This window comes from Sebastes umbrosus, chromosome 19 (assembly GCF_015220745.1).
Source record: "Sebastes umbrosus isolate fSebUmb1 chromosome 19, fSebUmb1.pri, whole genome shotgun sequence".
Lineage (NCBI taxonomy): Eukaryota > Metazoa > Chordata > Actinopteri > Perciformes > Sebastidae > Sebastes > Sebastes umbrosus.
Genome location: NC_051287.1, coordinates 21,696,569 through 21,716,343, shown reverse-complemented (window position 1 = coordinate 21,716,343; position 19,775 = coordinate 21,696,569). Strand labels below are relative to the sequence as shown.

Below are 19,775 nucleotides of genomic sequence, written 5' to 3'. Positions count from 1 at the left end.
AAAGACTTCAATTTGGTAATGTTTGGTACTTCTTTGTTAGAAATGACTTTGTATATTATAATTATCAAAATAGTTTTAAATAGTTAAAATTTTGCCACTAAATCCTACACACTGCTCCTTCAATTGACTAATCATTCCAGCTCTAATATAGTAATAGAGAAAAATTATAATAAGAGCCACATGTTTATCCCCACCTCTTCTACAGCTTCTTGTAAAAGTAATGGATGCTTTTATTTATCAAAGGGCCACAATTCTTCCGACAGATTTGGATCTGTGTGTGATGTGCACATTTCTACCGTTTGCATGAGCATGAAAGCTTTTTCACCCCGTACAGGAATATGTAAGGGATGATGCAGGTGTAGGAGGCTGCGATATAGCTGGCCACCTCCACCAGCATCGACGAGGTGTGGATAGTGTTGGTGATGCGCAGAAGCAGATGAGTCAGCCAGCAGACCAGGAACACACTGGCTACGGCCACCACGCTCTTGGCCGCCCTCACCTGAGTGCTTGAGCTCGTACTGGGCTTCGCCGACATCTGGCTGGGCCTTGACAGACTTGGTGGAGCTCCAGCTCTGCTGTCTGGGTTTGTTTTGTTGAGGGGAAAGCTGCGACCTGACAGCGCTCCATTTGGAGCGGAAGAAGCAGGCACGCCCGTGTAAATGCTGGTTAGAGATGCAGAAGATGGATCTTTTGATGTGCCTGGACCAGAAACAGTGCTGACTGATCTGTCGTCGTTTCTCTTTTCATTACTCTCATCCTTAACCATCTCCTTGGTGGCGTCAGAGTTGTGACCCTGTACGCGTAGCCGGTGCTGGAGCAGAGTGATGACAATCTGGATGCTGGCGAATACAATCCCAGCAACGGGGAGAGCATTCGCCAGGGTTAAATAAAAGATTTCATAGGTTTGCTTAGCGATTGCATTGGGGAAGACGTCTATACAGTCTTCATGGCTGTCATTCCCGCTCACCACTGACACGAAGAAGAAGTGTGGGATGCTGAAGACCACCGCCACCGTCCAGCTCCCCGCCAGCAGACAGCCAACCAAGCACAGGCTGTCCAGCTGCACCGGCCCACCGCCACGCTTCAGGGAGCCGACCAGCTTCTGGTGCCAGTAGGCGCTGATGAAGAAGGTCGTGTAGATGCTGCTGGTTTCAGAGAGGTTGGCGCAAAAAAGAAACACGCCACAGAATGTTTCCCCCAGGAACCAACGTCCGGCGAAGTCTGCTATGGTGTCGGGCAGGTCCACCAGGTAGTTGGTGATGAGGTTGGAGATGGCCAGGTTGATGAAGAGGACCTCGTTGGTGCGGATGCCAGATTTGTGCCCGGGCAGGGAGCGTATAGCCAGCCAGTTGTTTCCCAGGATCCCTGCCAGAAACATGAATGCTCTGATGATGGATTCAATCAGCTCCTCTGCATCCAACATTTCACAAGATCAGGTGACACTTGATCTTCACGTACAGTGGACTGGGCTCAGAAGCTTGTGATGTGGGATGCTTTGATCTTTGGACATTTATAGAGAAGTGTTAGAAGCCGGATCCAATCACACTGTAGAGTTTAAACATCTCACCGTTTTCGTCATCATGTAGTCCCACTGAGATGGAGGTGTATCTTTCTCATAACAGGCCCTCCCAAGGAGCTTCCCCTGACTAAAAATAGATTATAGAGCATTATCTGACTGAGCAACTGTGGAAGTCCCTGAAGAGCCACCAGTTAAAGCTCTGAGTCCTCTGATAAATTGCCAAGTATTAATAAAAACATACAGACTCAATGGTATCTAATCTGTAGGATATCTCAAAGGAGAACACCACCCATTTCACCATTGTTATTCCTGCACTGTAGTGCAGTTCAGTTCATGCTGCTTTGCAGAATTTGACAAAACAGACTCTGAGTGGACTTCCTGCATGCAGATGGGATCTTAATTTCATCTCAACTCTTTTTTTTGTGTGAAAAATTAACTTATCGTCTTACAGCTGCACAAAGTGAGCGCCTCATTATTTCTCCTTGCAGCAGCACTTGATTTTACACCCCGGTGGCGAGACTAATTTGTGATTTTCTCTCCGATTTAATCTTTAGAAATGAACAAACACTGACTGAACTGTACCAATCTGTTTGTATGTAATGTTGAGGCATCCCCCCCTTTTATGTTTAAGAAGTTTCTGTCTAATGCCAGCACAACTTTTGGTACCACTTTCTTTTTCTTTAAAGGAACAGTGTGTAGGATTTAGCGGGATCTGTTGGCAGAAATGGAATATAGTATTCATAACTATGTTTTCATTATTGTGTAATCACCCGAAACTAAGAATTGTTGTGTTTTCGTTAGCTCAGAATGAGCCCTTCATATCTACATAGGGAGCGGGTCCTCTTCACGGAGTCCGCCATGTTTCTACAGTAGCCCAGAACGGACAAACCAAACACTGGTTCCAGAGAGAGCCTTTCACGTCTTACATTACCTGAAGGCCACCGTAGTTCTCTGACCGGCGGGGTGTTCAGTTGGTTGCAATTTGCAACCTTACCACTAGATGCCACTAAATCCTACACACTGCTCCTTTAATGAAAGGTAATACAGTAGCATCTAAGGTCATTAATAATGGTTAATAAGCAATTTACCAATGCTTTATAAATGTTGGTAATCCATCAATAAATGTTCATTGATCTCACGCAGCTGTCGGCCACCAATCGGAAAATCGGCGGTTCGATCCCCGGCTCCTCCAGTCTACATATCGAAGTATCAAGTTACTTGGGCAAGATACTAATCCCAAATTGCTCCTGAAGGCTGTGCCATCCTGTGTAAATGAGTATTTAGATTAGATCCTGATGGGCAGGTTGGCACCTTACAGCCTCTGCCATCAGTGTGCGAATGGGTGAATGCTGACATCTAGTGTAAAGCGCTTTGAGTGGTCGGAAGACTAGAAAAGTGCTAATTACGATTTAATTTCTCAAAAGCCACCTAGTAAGTTGTTAATAGATAGATTTTGCACTGCAAACTTCTTCCAGAAGTTAAGTGGTTCATTGGTCTTTCCAATGAATTATAATAATTTTGATAATTTAATTAATAATGTATATATGAATATATATATATATATATATACACTCACCGGCCACTTTATTAGGTACACCTTGCTAGTACCGGGTGGTCTTCTGCTGCTGTAGCCCATCTGCTTCAAAGTTTGACGTGTTGTGCGTTCAGAGATGGTATTCTGCATACCTTGGTTGTAACGAGTGGTTATTTGAGTTACTGTTGCCTTTCTATCATCTCGAACCACTCTGCCCATTCTCCTCTGACCTCTGACATCAACAAGGCATTTCTGTCCACACAACTCTTTTTCGGACCATTCTCTGTAAACCCTAGAGATGGTTGTGCGTGAAAATCCCAGTAGATCAGCAGTTTTTGAAATACTCAGACCAGACCGTCTGGCACCAACAACCATGCCACGTTCAAAGTCACTGAAATCCCCTTTCTTCCCCATTCTGATGCTCGGTTTGAACTTCAGCAAGTCGTCTTCACCACGTCTAGATGCCTAAATGCATTGAGTTGCTGACATGTGATTGGCTGATTAGCTATTTGTGTTAACAAGCAATTGAACAGGTGTGCCTAATAAAGTGGCCAGTGAGTGTATATATATATATACATATATATATATATATATATACATCTAAATATATATATATACATAGTTGTATATATATATACAACTTACTAGGTTATTTATATATATACATATGCATATATATGTATATATATAAATAACCTAGTAAGTTGTATATATATACATCTATGTATATATATATATTTAGATGTATATATGCTTATATATAATTATTATTATTATTATTATTAATAGTATTGTCATTACAATAATAATAATATAATTAATACATTAATTATTAATAATAAAAAGTCATGCTGAAAGAGAATAAACACCAGCAAATCCAACATTTGGTCTAATTAATATCTTATAATATCACCCATTAACCACTAATAAAGCCATTAGTTACAACTGGATAAAGGAAGGTCGGTCCTTATATTTAATATACATTTTTGGAGACTTTGGATGAAAATATCAGTTTATAAAATATGTGGTCGGATACTCTAACAAACAGATCAGATTATTTTTTTTGCATATTATTAATAATTTCTTGCTAACATGGACAACAATGGACATGTCTGATCATTTTAATGCTTTAAACAGAGCACTAAGCCGTCAGCCATGCCCCAGTGGGAGTCCCGTTGTAGTGTAGTAGAGCTCCACGTGATGGATGAGTCAAAGCTCCACCTTTAGGATGAACCAGAGGCGGCATCTGAGAGCTGCTGTCTGCTGGGACGGACAGACACACAGGACGGGATGCGGGACTGAGTGGTGCCGCTGCGGGCTTTTAGCTTTCACGGTTTGTTTCTTTCTTTTTTCCTCCTTTTTGACTATGATTTTCGTTTCCCGGCGCTCTGAGGTTGATGCAGGGCTCAGTCCGATAGAAAAGACACCCAAACAAACAGGTCCTCCTCATCGTAGCAGCCTCCGGTGTGTTTGCTGTCGCTTTCTGATGAGTGCGGAGAGGACAGGATGCCCGCCAGCGGCGCCGACTCACTGAAGCCCAGCGCCTTCATCCCGGTGTGCACGGCCGCCTGCCTCCTGGTCGGATCGACCTCCCTCTTCTTCGTCTTCACGTAAGTGCCACCCTACAAAATGAAAAAAGTTGGTGACATGCACTGTTGGTTTGCTCCACAGAAAAATTCACCCATCCATCCAGACATCCATCATTCATCTACCATGCATCAGGTAGGCCTATTCTATCAGTCAAATGTGTATTTTTGCAAGAGTTGCATTATGAGTATAAAATGTAAAACATTCTCTTAATTGTCATTAAGATGAATATTGTACAATATTACTCCCATTTTTTTATTTTTAGTTTATTTTCTAAAAAGCTGCTTAAACCAGTATTCAAATGCAAAAAGAAGCCCCATTTCTTCTTCTTCTCCTTCTGACTTCACCCCCTGCCAGTTGTGGCTAACATCTGGCCTGGTTGGCTCTCAGTGTGGGCTAGAGCCTGGGTGCCTGCCCAGTGCACCCTGAGGACTCAGAGTAAGCACAGTTTAGGGGATAAGCCACCCGCAATCAACATGTATCAAAGTGTCATTATGACCCACATGTGTCATAAATTTAGCCGGAGGAAGTGGAATACACACTCAACATGAGACAACCTGGTTTGAAATTGAAGTTTGTAATGCAACATTTGGTGAAAGTGTGGAAATGGTTAAATTTAGCCTCCTTGTTTTGACCTATTTGCGAGGAACTAGTGGGAGGCTGGAAAGACTGCACTCAAAGCCAACGCTGGCATGCAGAGAAAAATGAAATATAATATCCCATAATACCCTGGAATCCAATTTAAAAGAGGACTATACGTTAGTCAGATTTATATTTCAAAGGTTTTACTTATGTACATTAAGAACCAAAAAGAAGCAGGCCAGCGTCCGATATTAAAGTACCCTACTTTCAATATGAAACCCCTCTGATATCCACTGTTGACTTAAGGCTCCCACCTCATCAGCTCTATGCCACTCAGCTGACCCTTGACCCCCGTAGCCATATCTGTCCTAGTTTCTCCCGTATTCTCCAGCAGTGCACTGTTTCCACTGGAATCTGACACCAGATTGGGAGTATGGGATTAGGATCCTCTTGCCAATGCCATGTGATCCCCCCATCTGGGAAAAATGGAGTCTGGGATCTTTATATTTACTATCAGCAGATATTTACTGTACCTTCTTTAGAGTGACTTTCACTGTGAAATACACATTGGTTCAGTAGTTTTAACACGCCGCTCCATCATGTTTTTCCTTATTTCCTTTTTCCTTTCTTTAATGATATAAAAAAGATGAAATAGGAGCCCTTGTTTGATGGAGATTAGGGTTGCAACTAACGACTATTTTCATTGTCGATTAATCTGTTGAATATTTTCTCATTGTTTTGTTCATAAATATCAGAAAAATGTTCATCAAAGCCCAAGATGACGTCCTCAAATGTCTTGTTTTGTCCACAACTCAAAGATATTCAGTTTACTGTCATAGAGGAGTAAAGACACCAGAAAATATTCACATTTAAGAAGCTGGAATCAGAGAATTTTGACTTTAAAAAAAAAGAAAATGACTCAAACCGATTAATCGATGATCAAAATAGTTGGCAATTAAATTAATAGTTGACAACTAATCAATTAGTTGTTGAAGCTCTATTGGAGATCCAGTGAAATTGTGTTTAGTCTTTGGTTTATATGATTATATCATGTGAGAATATAGTATATCCAACACTTTTCTCTACTTTGGGGTTGTCTGTAGAGAGGTGGTTGTAGGTGATGTATTGACCTACATCATTATATTGTAGTTTAATTATAGAAATGACTCTCAAACACTCAAATTCACAGCTGTCTACTTGATGAAGTCATGAGACGTTTGGGTTATAGAGACAGGCCAGAAAAGGTAGAGAAACCTCGATGACCCCCATCTATTCTCTGTGAGAGTAAAAAAAAATCAATGACCCGCTGACGTGATAGATTGAGAAGAGACTGCTTAATAGGGACTGCATTGCTAAACCAGCGAAACCAGGACACAGCAAATGATTGAGTGAACAAGTGATGAATCTGCTGCTTCTTATGGGACAGGGGTTGCATTTTAGCTGAAATGACCTTCTAACCTAAAAATCTTTTTAATTAACAGCCGAGTAGAATAGAGCTCATGAGTCTCTGCACACCCTGACTACTGTATCGACCTTTAAGGAAATAAAACCTCATTGTCTGACTGACCAGTGACCGGCTTCTTTTGCCCTTATTATCTGGAAGTACGCACAGTAGACTTTAAGGCCATTCATATCAGCACACGGCTGAAAATTGGCAGAAACGAAAAGTGTGTCGACTGCCAGCTAATATCGCAGTTTGACCAATAACTTCCTGTGTGTCTGCCAAGTCAGCAGCTGCAGCTGGAGCGACTCCCTTCCTCCAAAAGCAGAGATGGACAGGTGCCATGCTCTGTTCAGCCCCGCCTCATGGTAACACTGAGTCAAAGGGACGCCGCTTGTCATTTGCCATATCATCACCTTGGCCTTTACCCTGGTTACTGTGAATCATGGGGACACACGTGTGAATGTCATCCAGTCAGACCTTGTGTCCTTTTTGTTTTGTCTCTTTTTATATTAATGAACGCCCAAGTTTAATCCTAAACCCTGCAGTCATATAGTCCTTTCTAGTAATGCAAGCTTCCATTTCTGTTTTCACTGCTGGTTTGGTAGAGTTAGAAAACAGCCTTTAAAATTGTGGAGGCTCTTTTGTTTCCCTTCGCCTGATAAAATTCATCAGTTACCGGTTTCCTGCTTTTGTTCCTCTGACCGTGAACCTTTGTTTGGGTTAGTGCTTAAGGTTTTGTGCATTGTTAAACGCAGCCTGGTCGCCTACGCCCAACAAAGACCGCAGACATCAGAAAGACCAAGAAACATGTCCCTTGTTAATAAAGTTATGTTTTTCGGAATTCTTGCTTATCTGTTGAGTAAACTCTTCAGAATACTGACATATTATTGAAACTAGAAAAGGTAACATTTTCTGACGAGAAGTGTGAAAATTGCAGGTGCAAACACTGTAGACAGTGTAGAATGTTATTCTTTGGGAAATATTGTACGGGAGTTGTAGTTTAAGTGGGAACACTAAAAGCGAGACTAACTTTTGCTGAACAGATGGTAATTACAAAGTGCTAAATGCTGCTTAGTGTATACACAGATTAAATGTGCTCTATACGATATCCAGAGCATTAATATAGCAGCAAACAACTATTTGCTATGTAAAGATATGGAGGAGTAATGTCTACCTGAGCAGAGAATGAAGTCACTCTCCTTCTGTGTGTGTTGTAATCCGAGCTTCTCTGTGCTTTGTTGACATCGCCTGGCCGGCCGCGCATGCCTCTTAGTGAATGTTAGTGCATGTGAGCGTGCCCCACTGGCTAGCTCAAAGCCGCCGCTCTGCACTGCTCTGATATGGCGGTTACAGCTGATAACGCCGTCCCAACCGATGGCGCCATTGCAGAAGTGTAGCACCCACCTTTCGGTTCCCCCTCAGGTTAACACTGTTATCTCTGTCAGCACTGTTGCTGTTGTTTTCACTGTTGGCGCTGTTAGCACCGTTAGCTACAAGCCGCTGGTTCAGCCGTCGCCATGTTGAGAGCAGGCGTCAACCTCTGGTTCTGAAAAGTGAAGCCAATGCGGAAGTGCCTTAAACTTGCATTCTTTCTAACAGCCAGCAGGGGGCGACTCCTCTGGTTGCAAAAAGAAGTCTGATTGTATAGAAGTCTATGAGAAAATGAGCCTACTTCTCACTTGATTTATTACCTCAGAAAACATTGTGAACATGAGTTTATGGTCTTAGTCGCTACTTTCATGTCTTCTTCAACACAGCATGATGTTCATTTAGTAAATTATGGTCCCATTTACTACCATTCAGAAGCCTGCCTTACTACGTCCACTTCTTATATACAGTCTATGGTTGAGAGCCGTGCAATGGCAATAAAAATGCTCCCAATCTTGCATTTAGCACCTTTTAACAGTTGCACAAATAGAGAAGAGGCATCAAGTCAGTGAACTGACTTAGTAATGCTAGTTACACTTTATTATCTGTCTAAAGTTGGCTAACATTTACTAACCGGTCATACTAGACTACAGTAGGTAAGGCAGCAGCAGCAAAACCCCTGCGTGCATTGAATTGAGATTCATGCATTTTATTAATATATACTGTATATTCCTGCTCATGCTCTGTCCTGATTTAAAGCTTAAATCGCTTTACTTGCATGCATCAAATGCAAACGTCCAAAAGATCAAGTTTTACTCAACCACAATCCTAAATTTCCTCCATCTTTACTGGATAGTGCAGGGATAATGAAATGTGGATGACACAAGTCACGGATCACGTGAGAAAGGTTGAACCCAACGACACAGAGCGCACGCTATGAGGAGATTTATAGTACAGTCTGTGGGAATTTATTCACCACCGATGCTTCCTGTACTGATGGGGTGTCTAGAAATCTGACAGATCACATGGCGGTGATGTCATTTATGTAAACCCTGACAGTATTTCACAAAAGGAGCCCTGGCTACCAGCAGTATAGTGAACTCGCCGCTTGACCAACTGTGCGGCGGCGTCTGCTGTGCCACTGACCCAGTGCGGGGATGAGGGCAGCGTGCAGATTGCAGGAGCAGCTTACTGTTGTGTGTGTGATTTAATACAGCTCTGCCCGGGCTGTTTCATTAGGTGGGGCTTGTCTTTCCCGCGCCGCAGTGTAATGAACTGTCCCTCCCTGCGGTCCAGATGGCCTCAGACCGATCATGGAGGCTGGCCGTCCACACAGAGAGGCGTCCACGCTGTAATCTGGTCCACAAGAAATCAGTCAGTGTTTCCTCTGCAGCGCTGTCGTTGATTTGGAGCAGGCTGTATTTGTCATGTTACAGTTGTCCTCAGTCGCTTTGGTACATTTCTCAGATCAGAATTGAAATTCTCCACATCATCTAATCCTCTTGTGCACATCATAAAAGCAATTTCTCATTATTGTTTTTTTTTAACAAATTGCAAATGTTTTGGCACATTCATGCAAATGATTATGAACATGTATTATACTGGTTCTCAATTGAATAAACATCTAGGCATTAGCTCATTGCATAATGGTTGAACCAGTTGTCATAATACATCAAGCATATTTTATATACATTTCTATTAGACCTTTTTGTAGGGCTGACCCGAATGCTTCAAAACTTCGACCATTGCCATGGTAATCGATCTCCAAATCGGCATTTGAATGCTTAGATTTTTTGTTGTTGTTTGCTGCCTGCCTGCCTTCACTCACACACCGCGCGCGTTCTCGCTGTCTCGCTCCACCTCTACACGTGCATGCGCGCTCACTACACACTGCAGAAGAGTTAGTAGCTCTGAGAATATCTAGTGAATGTATAACTGCTGCAGCTCCTCCAGACCAACAGAGGTTTCCCGTGTCTTGTGAAGTGACGGGGCCCCACAGCGAGAAACGTTATCATCTCCGACCGGGTGCCTGTGTCTCCCTGCGGGCGCAGTCGGGAGATGATAACGTTTCTCTTCCTGCTTCAGCCCCGGCATCGACCCGCTTTTCCTGCTTTTCCCCGGGGGCTGAAGCAGGAAAAGCCAACACTAGGATCAGCATTGATTCATGGAGAGACCTTCGTCTGGTCAGCTAACATTACTGCCAAGCAGGTGAAATATAGAGTGTTATTGTGGTTTTAGCTGACGTGTTTCGCCTCACTGTTTTGAGATATGCACGTTCATGTCTATTTAGAGCGAGCAAACGCGAGCCCGACGCTGACTTTCGTTGACTTAACGGCCACAGGTGTCGCTGTTAATAAGCATTTCTGATTCTTACAAACAGTCCCTTTAAAAATGGTATGAATCTTGACTTTAACTAATAAATGGGAATGTGTGAAGCATTAGATCAACCAATGATCAACCAGTTCTCTATACGACAGCAATAGCTGTAATTCCCTATACATGCATGTACAGGTCTGCCTAAGGTGCATTTCCTATGTTTACATTGACATCGTCTGTCAACAAATTACAAGCAGTAAACAGTAAAGGTGTAAATGTGTATCCTGTACAATCGCTTGCAATCAGTCTCCCACATACATTAATGTGTAACTTTGCACTAGGGATGCAAAACCGAACCGTTCAATGACCGATCCATGGGCTTGTTGGAGCGTTGCTCCACTATTAGATACAGGCCTGCTAATTATTTGATGAGTTGCCAGAGACATAGAAGAGACAATTATCTGAACATAGGCCTACTTCACCATTAAGAAGCCTGCCTTACTTCATGTATAAAATCAGTGTTTTGGCTTCATCTAATATAGAAATATCATTAATTTATATAGTACAGAAATATCATTCATTACTATATCAATCAATCAATTTATACATCTGAAACCGTGACCCCAAAAACTGCAATACAAACCGAACCGTGGGCTTGCTGAACCGTTGCACCACTGCTTTGTACTGTTGAAATTGATATACAGAAAAGGTGCCACCTTGTGCTTTTTTAATTATTGCCATAGTTAACATAAAAAATACAGTAGTATATGTACATGTTCATTGACATAAATATTTAGAGATACAGTAAACTAAGGATTTTGAGCAAGTTATGTTTTTTTTTGCAAATGTTAAGGATGATTCAAGAAATGTACCAAAAGCTTAATTTGATGAATGCATTGAAATGTTCAGGGTAATAATTTAAGATTATTTATTATTGAGATCGTTTGTAGAATGATAAGAGGAGTGTTGTGACTAACCAGCTCGAGTTACACAGATTAATGTATCTGATCAGCTGTGACAGTTTAAGCACATGTCAAACATGACCATGTTTAGTGAGAAGTTGACACACATCCTGAACAGCAGCCTTAGGGGGGGATCATCATGTTATGCTTCTTAATCTTTTTGTCACATATTCACTGCCTCTTATAAGGTCCTCATAATTTCATTATGCTAAATTTGTTCTAAGTCTACAAAGAGATTCTTGTCCTATTTCCAGTTTTTCCTCATTATGTGTTGTAAGAGGGAGTCATCTGCAGACTACCAGTAGCGAATCGATTGAGTTTATGTAATGATGTACAGTATATAGTAGCGAGGCGGCGTGATATATGGCGATCTGTGTGTTTAGTATCTAGAGTCCACAATGCACTGGACTGGCAGAAATGGTCTATAATCCAGAGATCATAATCCAGGGATTACTGGGTTTGCAGCTGGCATGGCATCAGCAGGCGTTCCTCTCGAGGGGTCGGACCCCTCCCCCACAGCCTAAAACCAGCCGGGGGGTTTGGGGATTGGAGCCGCACTGGGATGAAGCGCATAATTGAGGCGGATGACTCTTAATTTTGTCAGTGTTTTCACTTTCGATAATACTTTTTGTTTAACCACTGCGTGTACTTGCTGGTGGAGGCATATCTGAAAAAAAAAATGAATGCATGGTTATACTGGTTATACTATTTCCATTCAACGCTCCCGTAAATTATTATTGTTTTTCTATACCTTCACTGATACCAAAAACTATAACATTTGATCATTGAAATAGAAAATTCCCATACATACAGTATATATGTAGGTTAAACATGTGATGTTCAATCAAACACTGTTAATATAATCCAGTGAATCTTTTCCTCTGTAACCTGATTACACTGCCCCTCCCTCTAATCTCACACAGATATAATCATACTCCCATTCAGTATCATTCAGCACACACACACACACACACACGCACACAACTGATGGTTTTCTAAGATTTTAGGGCACACAGAAAGATGTTTTATTGGTTATAATCCTGACAGTACACATGAAAAAAGTAATAGTTTGACATTATTTCATTAGTTTAGAAGCATCTGAATTTAATTTAACACCAATTTCACTGATTTGAATTTATCTTCTTTCTTTCGTCCTCTTGCTCATTCACTCGTTCAACATTTGGTTTAACTAGACAGCTTTAATTATGACTATCTGACTGCTCATTACGATGCAATTTTTTGTGAACCTCGGGCTGCAACTAACAATTATTTTCATTATTGATTAATCTGCTGTTTACTTTCTCAATTAATGGGTTAGTTATCTTGTCTACAAATGTCAGAAAATAACAAGAAATGCCCGTCACAGTTTAGCAGAGTGCAAGGGGACGTCTCAGAATGTAACGTCCCAAAGATATTCAGTTTACAATGTTATAAAACAGAGAAACGCAGCAAATCCAAACATTTCAGAAGCTGGAACAGGTAAATGTTTGTAAATTGTTTTAATTTTCGATCAATTGACTAATCGATTGATTGCTTCAGCTCTACACAAACCTATGAACCTGTCCCAACATAAACAATGTTTGAAAGCCTTTTCCTAACACAACAGTAACACGACAGCCTGACAAGTTAAGGTGGGATCACCAGACTGTCATCCTAAACCACCACCAGACTCTGTAGTACCTGTCTTATAATATAATAATAATAACAATAATAATAATAATAATAACAATAATAGTAATAAACCACCACCAGACTCTGTAGTACCTGTAATATAATATAATAATAATAACAATAACAATAATAATAATAATAATAATAAAACACCACCAGACTCTGTAGTACCTGTAATATAATATAATAATAATAACAATAATAATAATAATAATAATAATAATAATAATAATAATAATAATAATAATAAAACACCACCAGACTCTGTAGTACCTGTCTTATAATATAATAATAATGATAATATTATAAACACCACCAGACTCTGTAGTACCTGTCTTATAATATAATAATGATTATAATAATATTATAAACACCACCAGAGTCTGTAGTACCTGTATTATAATATAATAATAATAATAATGATAATAATAATAATAATAATAATAATAATAATAATAGTAATAAAACACCACCAGACTCTGTAGTACCTGTCTTATAATATAATAATAATGATAATATTATAAACACCACCAGACTCTGTAGTACCTGTAATATAATATAATAATAATAATAATATTAAGAAATTATAAAAACACCACCAGACACTGTTTTACCTCTTTTAGGTCAGTTTTTTTAATGATACATGAAGTTAGAAATTAATCATCAGAATTTTTAATAATTGAGTAATTATTTAAGTCATTTATTAAGTAAAAACTCCAGATATTTGCATCTTTTGTCTGTTTTATATATCATTGTAAATTGAATATATTTGGGTTTTGGACAGTTTGTCAGATAGAACAAGCAAATTGACAACCTCATACTGGGAATGAGGAATTTATGATGGGCGACTTTTACTATTGTCTGACATTTTATAGAGTAAACAAAAAATAATGGACAAAAATGGTTAGTTGCAGCCCTTTAAGTGTCCAGACCTGCGTCATTGTGTAACACAGATACAGTTAGCGTGCCTTCACTGCAGGGTGCAGAAACTCTGTGCCAGGAGAGACCCCATCATTTAATCCCTTGTTGTGGGCACAGTTCAACACTAATACATGCTTATCTTTCACTGTAAACAATTACTTTTTGTATCCACCGCTGCCATCAGAATAAATGGGATGAGGATTAACCCTTAAATGGTTTGTTGTGGCCTTGATTTGTATTAAACCTCAACCTAAGGAATGGATACTTGCAAGGCTGAAAAACGCACATGAGTTCTGCTTTGAATGGACACTCAAGTACAGGAAATGTTTGTTTGTATATCCAGATGCCCGTGGCTGGCTGTAACCATCTGCCCTGCTGTGCCACCATGCTGTGCCATCCTCTTCCTTTTTGTGCTGGCCAACTTCACCATGGCAACCTTTATGGATGCTGGTGTGCTCCCAATCGGTTAGTAATCAAAGTGATGTCATGCTTTCAGAAGAAGAGTTTTGTTTTTTTATTTGTTGAAGTGCTATTTGACCAATTTCACATATCTTTTCCCAGCAAACGAGGACGAGGACAAGGATGACGAGTTCCGCGCTCCGCTGTATAAGAATGTGGATGTGAAGGGCGTCCAGGTGCGGATGAAGTGGTGTGCTTCCTGTCATTTCTACAGACCGCCGCGCTGCTCCCACTGCAGCGTTTGTGATCACTGTGTGGAGGTTAGTGCATGGACAGATATGAAGACGAGAGAAAGACTACAACTAACCAGGGGGAGAAAACAAAACCGTTTAAATGGAGAAAATGAGTGATGAGAGCGTGGATGGAACAGATGAGGGGAGAAAGTGAGTAGCGCTTACAGTAGCAGTGTGTGTGGGGAAAGTCAATAAAGGGGATTTCTGCAGAGTGAATGATGGACAGAGTGTGATGGAGAGAGAGAGATCTCATTAATCAGGTTAATCCTTTTCTCGAAACCCTTGTAGTCTCAGTAGAAATGCAATTTGAAAAAGGGTTCAGACAACCTGCATTAAACAAAGTGTATTTAGAAAGCACAGTGGTTATTTCAACGAATGCGTGATTTTCCAGTGCTGCAAATGATTTGATGTGGACTCGGTGTGTCATGTATGTTTTTCTTTAATTTGATCTCTTCTTTTCCCACAATCTCCCATCAGGACTTTGACCATCACTGTCCCTGGGTGAACAACTGCATCGGGAGGCGAAACTACCGCTACTTCTTCCTGTTTCTGTTGTCGCTGGCAGTTCACATGATCGGCGTCTTCACCTTTGGCCTCATATACGTCCTGCACCACATGGATGAATTATGGAAGCTGCACTGCACTGTCACGTATCCTTATGCACACTCAATCTATGTGCATTTATTGATGTAAAAACATATTAAACTTTTGTCTAATTGAGATGAATATGAAGCAGTTTTCCTTAACAGCATGCACAGTTTGGTAGTGATCAGTATATCAGGGCTGTTTCTCATCCCCGTCCTGGGTCTCACTGGATTCCACTTGTACCTGGTGTCCAGAGGACGCACCACCAATGAACAAGTCAGTCAATAAAGTAGATCTTTAACTTAAAGGTACAGTGTGTAAGATTTGGCGGTATCTAGTGGTGTGGTTGCAGATTGCAACCAACTGAGTACCCCTCCGCTCACTCCTCCGCTTCCGTGACTTCGGTAATGTGAGCTGCCAAGTGCAAAACCGTAGTAACGCCGTTCGCCTTGCTCAGAGGCCATCCTTACCATAATAACACTACTTTCGGAGCACCTGAAGTCAGATGGCGGTTGGCGGTGCTACGGTTTTGCACTCTACAGCTCACGAACCGCAGTTTCACAAGCGTGTCGGAAAACTACAGTGGCCCTCAGGTAACGTAAATACACGAAAGGCTCTCTCTAGAGCCAGTGTTTGGTTTGCCCGTTCTGGGCTACTGTACAAACACGGCGGAGCAGCATGGCGATCTCCATGAAGAGGACCCGCTCCCTATGTAGATATGAAGGGCTCATTGTAAGCTAACGAAAACGCGACTCTTAGTTTCAGGTGATTACACACTAATGAAAACATAGTTATGAATATTATATTCCATTTCTGCTAATAGATCCCCTGTCATGCTACACACTGTTCCTTTAACATTGGTGCTATTTTGATCTATTATCTATTATTATCTCTAACATATGATTTATTGACATCCGATACAATAATGAATTATAAACAGTTGTGCTTGTATCTCTTCCTGGTCTCTCAGGTAACTGGGAAGTTTCAAGGAGGAGTAAATCCTTTCACGCGAGGTTGTTGCAACAACCTGGAGTATCTGGTTTGCAGCCCCATCTCCCCAAAGTAAGAGCCATTTCTTTTACTTAACCTTCAGTTTTTTCAGGAAGTCTTACAACTCACTGGCTGACACTTTGTTGTTTGTCGTGTGACACCAGCTACACATCGAGGCCATGCAAGAAAACAGTGATCCACATTCAGCCTCCGTTCCTCAGACCAGAGATCGACAGGCAGAGGCCGGTGAAAGTCAGGGACAACGGGATACAGAGTCAGGATCTCCAAAATAAAGTATACATGAACAAATTACATTCAAAGTTAAATATTTACTCACACATCATCTAAGGGTTGTAACCTCAGTTGTCAAGGGATCAGATCTCTCAAGTATTTTTTTTTTTCTCTTCTGCCAGCGAACCTCAGCCGGAGCTGTCGAACTGTCAGACATCAAACAAATGAAAACTCCACCACCACTGCCACCAAAACCAAACCACGGGCTGCTGAAAAGCCAACGAGCTGTCATTGACGGTACTGTAGGATGGCACACATACAGTATATACTGTGATAACCAGACATATATTTCTACAGCTTACATACTTCAATTAAGGGATACGTCCGGTGAGAGTTTTGTTTTTGTTGATAACAACACTACAAACATGTGTTAGTGTAGCCAAAGCCTGATACAGCTTATTCCTCTATTCCTTGTAACATTTTTGTTTCAAATCTACTAAATCTCATCAATGCACCACACAGTGGCACTGGGAGTATGTCGATCCCACATACACCGCTCTGGTGCCGTACTCAGGCTTGTGCAGCAAATGTGTATTAATCCGCGGCTGAAAGTAATCCCCAATAAATGCACTATTTCCTTGTATTCGAGTAATGTTTGCTAAAAACTACAGTGCCCAGCTGTTTTAAGGAATTATTAAGCCTTTTTTAAAATGTAAAACATATATTTGTGACTTGCTTTTTAAAGATTTACAATTTCAGTAGGAACCAACTAACTCAACGTTGGTTTTGGTCTTTTCATGGAATTTGCTGACAATAAGAAAAATATTGAATATCTGTTTTTTTTGGTTTTTTTCCAGAGATGGGACACCATACAAAATCTATCATTCCTGTATCCATTCCCACTGTGCCGCAGCTACGGCCCGTCCTGGAAGCCATATCCAGAGGATCGTCACCCATTCCTCCAGAGCAGGTGCTTTCCAGTCTAATATGAATTTGTTGTATTGTTGAAGCCTCATTATCAAAGTCCTGGTTTTGATTCTTGTCTGACAGACTTTGCTGTCTGGTTTTTGTTGTGTTGTTTAGTTGCTGAAGACGTCAGAGCAACAAGGGAACAACAGAGAGCCTAAAGGAAGCCCCAGGAGAGGCAGCCACCAGACCGGCCTTCCTGTCCAGACCAACACCATCTCCAGCTCGCTGCAGCTCAACTCTCTGACGCTCAACTCCCGCTCTCTCTCCCTCAAACAAAGCAGTCGCCACGGCAGCAGGTCCCAGCTACCTGCCATGCATGGTGATTTTGGATCCAACCCCCCACCTGGGATCATCAGCTCTTCTGGCCTGCTGGGCAACCACAGCAGCAGCAGCCTCTCCTATGATAACCTCATTAACCCTGCAGACCCTCAGTTCCTGGCTCAGAGAGGGGCTCCTCCGGTCGGCTACCACCCTCACTACATGGCTGTTGGCGCAGATGGGACTGTGGTGCAGCGGCCCTCTTCTCACGGCTACAGTCCCGTGTTTATGGGCGTCGCCAGACAGTCTCCTCAGCCTCGAGACCCCTCGCCTTCTTTGCAGGGCCTCACCTCAAGGGATCCCTCACCTTCCTTCCAAGGTTTCGTTCAAAGAGACCCTTCTCCCGCTTTTCAAGGGCTGATGCCGAGAGACCTCACGTCCCAAACATCACGAGACCTCACTCCTCCAGGTCTGACGATGCGAGATATAACCTCTCAAGGTCTTCGAGACAGCCTTCGCGATCTCGGCCCGCAAGGTTTGACACCGCAGAAGTCTGCCGCTGCCGCACGCTATGACAGCTTTTCAAAAACCATCATGGCATCAATCCATGAGAGACGAGAGATGGAGGAGAGGGAGAGGATGCTGCGTCTCCAAGCCAGATCCCAGGCCCTCTACGGCCCGGATGTGGGGATCTATGACATCCCCAGCAGGAGGAGTCTACCACCAGACAACATCCGACCTGCGGGCTCCCGTGGACCGACTCCTCCAGCCTACGGCTCCAGGGAGTTTCTGATGAGTACGGGCCTTCTCGGCTATGGCATGAGGACCTCACCTCTCTCCAGCTCCTCCACGTCGTCTCTGACTCGAGGCCCGAAAACGTCCAGCTCTCCTCTGCAGAGCAGCAGCAGCAGCAGCCTGCAAAGCAAGGGCAGGTCTTCCTCTCCGGCTTACTGCCCTCACGACAGACAGACTCAACCCCTCCCTTCCTCTACATCCACTCTGCCCCGTTTACCCTCCTCCTCCACCTCCTCCGCCCCCTCATACGCCTCCTATGGCACCGCGAAACGGTCCTCGCTCACATACTCCTCTGAGGGGAAGGACTCGGTCACCCTGGGAGCCCTGAAATAAAAACATACTCCACGTTTCTGATGGTGTGAATGAATCATCTATGCAGTGTTAGTCTCAGTCTTCACAGCTCTGAAATACTTTGTAAATAAGAGGCCATATGGGGCTTTCCTGTGTGGGAGGGTGTGTGAGAATACACAGTGAAGGATAAACTAGAAATATTCTTTAAATGTCACGCAAGTTTGACCAAACGGTGAATCTCAGGATAGTTGTGCCTCCTCTTACAAACAGAGCGAGCTCTATAAACTCAGTCAAAGCAGAAGAGCTATGTGAAGAATGCATATTAACTTATTATCTGTTTGTATGTGTTTTGATATTGCTTTTGTGAAACAATGTAATACCATATCATCTAAATATGTCTCCCGCTGCAAAATTACCCATTTTAATAGAATTTTGTAGTCGTTTATATGAATAAACTTATTTTGTAATTTTCATTTCTGTTTATTTTCTCGTGTGAATGGCTGCCAATGAAGGCACCTGCACAGGGCTACAGTAGAATTTAATAACATTGTGAATGAGGCTTTACATATTTAAACCACCTGCTGCTAAGCAGCAACAGGAAAAAAAAAGCATTTTCCTGTTGGTTATCAATCTTGCCTCAAAGATATTATACTTACGCTGCTTTTTTTCTTCCAAATCACAAGATGATTTTAGCTCATAACTCAACAGATGACATGCTTTATGGAGCCACGATGCACTTATAGTCATTCCCGTTTAAAACTGCTATAATGCATACATTTGTATAGCAGTGATGATAGTATCGCTGGGGAAAAAAAATGAAATTATGACATGTAATGGGGAATTTAATGTGTGGAAGAGTAATTCGCTGGCTCTGCAATGCCAGTTTCTATATTGTATTTGTGTATGGCACCCTCTAGTGAACAGTTACAGAATGTGGTGTGATGTTGGTGAGGCAGTCAGATCCAGTAGATGATGCTGTTGTATGGAAAATGCCAGAAAACAGCATGTCGTTGATGTCGAGGGCTAATGGAAAAGACCAGGGGAGGCTCTACAGTGAGCT

General features: G+C 42.0%; 2 protein-coding genes across 4 annotated transcripts; one reads left to right on the top strand and one right to left on the bottom strand.

Moving 5' to 3' along the window:
* Positions 1 to 180: 180 nt before the first annotated feature.
* Positions 181 to 1,423, bottom strand: LOC119478603 (rhodopsin). Its single transcript, XM_037753436.1, has one exon. The coding sequence runs from the start codon at positions 1,421 to 1,423 to the stop codon at positions 293 to 295; it is 1,131 nt and encodes a 376-aa protein (XP_037609364.1). The 3' UTR covers positions 181 to 292.
* Positions 1,424 to 4,097: 2,674 nt separating this feature from the next.
* zdhhc8a (zinc finger DHHC-type palmitoyltransferase 8a) lies at positions 4,098 to 19,188 on the top strand. Of its 3 annotated transcripts, XM_037753839.1 has the most exons (11): positions 4,099 to 4,386; positions 4,725 to 4,775; positions 14,248 to 14,369; positions 14,466 to 14,623; positions 15,074 to 15,246; positions 15,355 to 15,457; positions 16,152 to 16,243; positions 16,336 to 16,465; positions 16,585 to 16,699; positions 17,260 to 17,372; positions 17,486 to 19,188. In XM_037753839.1, the coding sequence occupies exons 3-11, from the start codon at positions 14,333 to 14,335 to the stop codon at positions 18,755 to 18,757; spliced, it is 2,193 nt and encodes a 730-aa protein (XP_037609767.1). In that variant the 5' UTR covers positions 4,099 to 4,386; positions 4,725 to 4,775; positions 14,248 to 14,332; the 3' UTR covers positions 18,758 to 19,188. The 3 variants fall into 3 exon arrangements, with proteins under 3 accessions (XP_037609764.1, XP_037609767.1, XP_037609766.1); XM_037753836.1 differs by lacking the exon at positions 4,725 to 4,775 and having other exon boundaries at positions 4,098 to 4,663; XM_037753838.1 differs by having other exon boundaries at positions 4,099 to 4,775.
* The last annotated feature ends 587 nt before the right edge of the window (positions 19,189 to 19,775 follow it).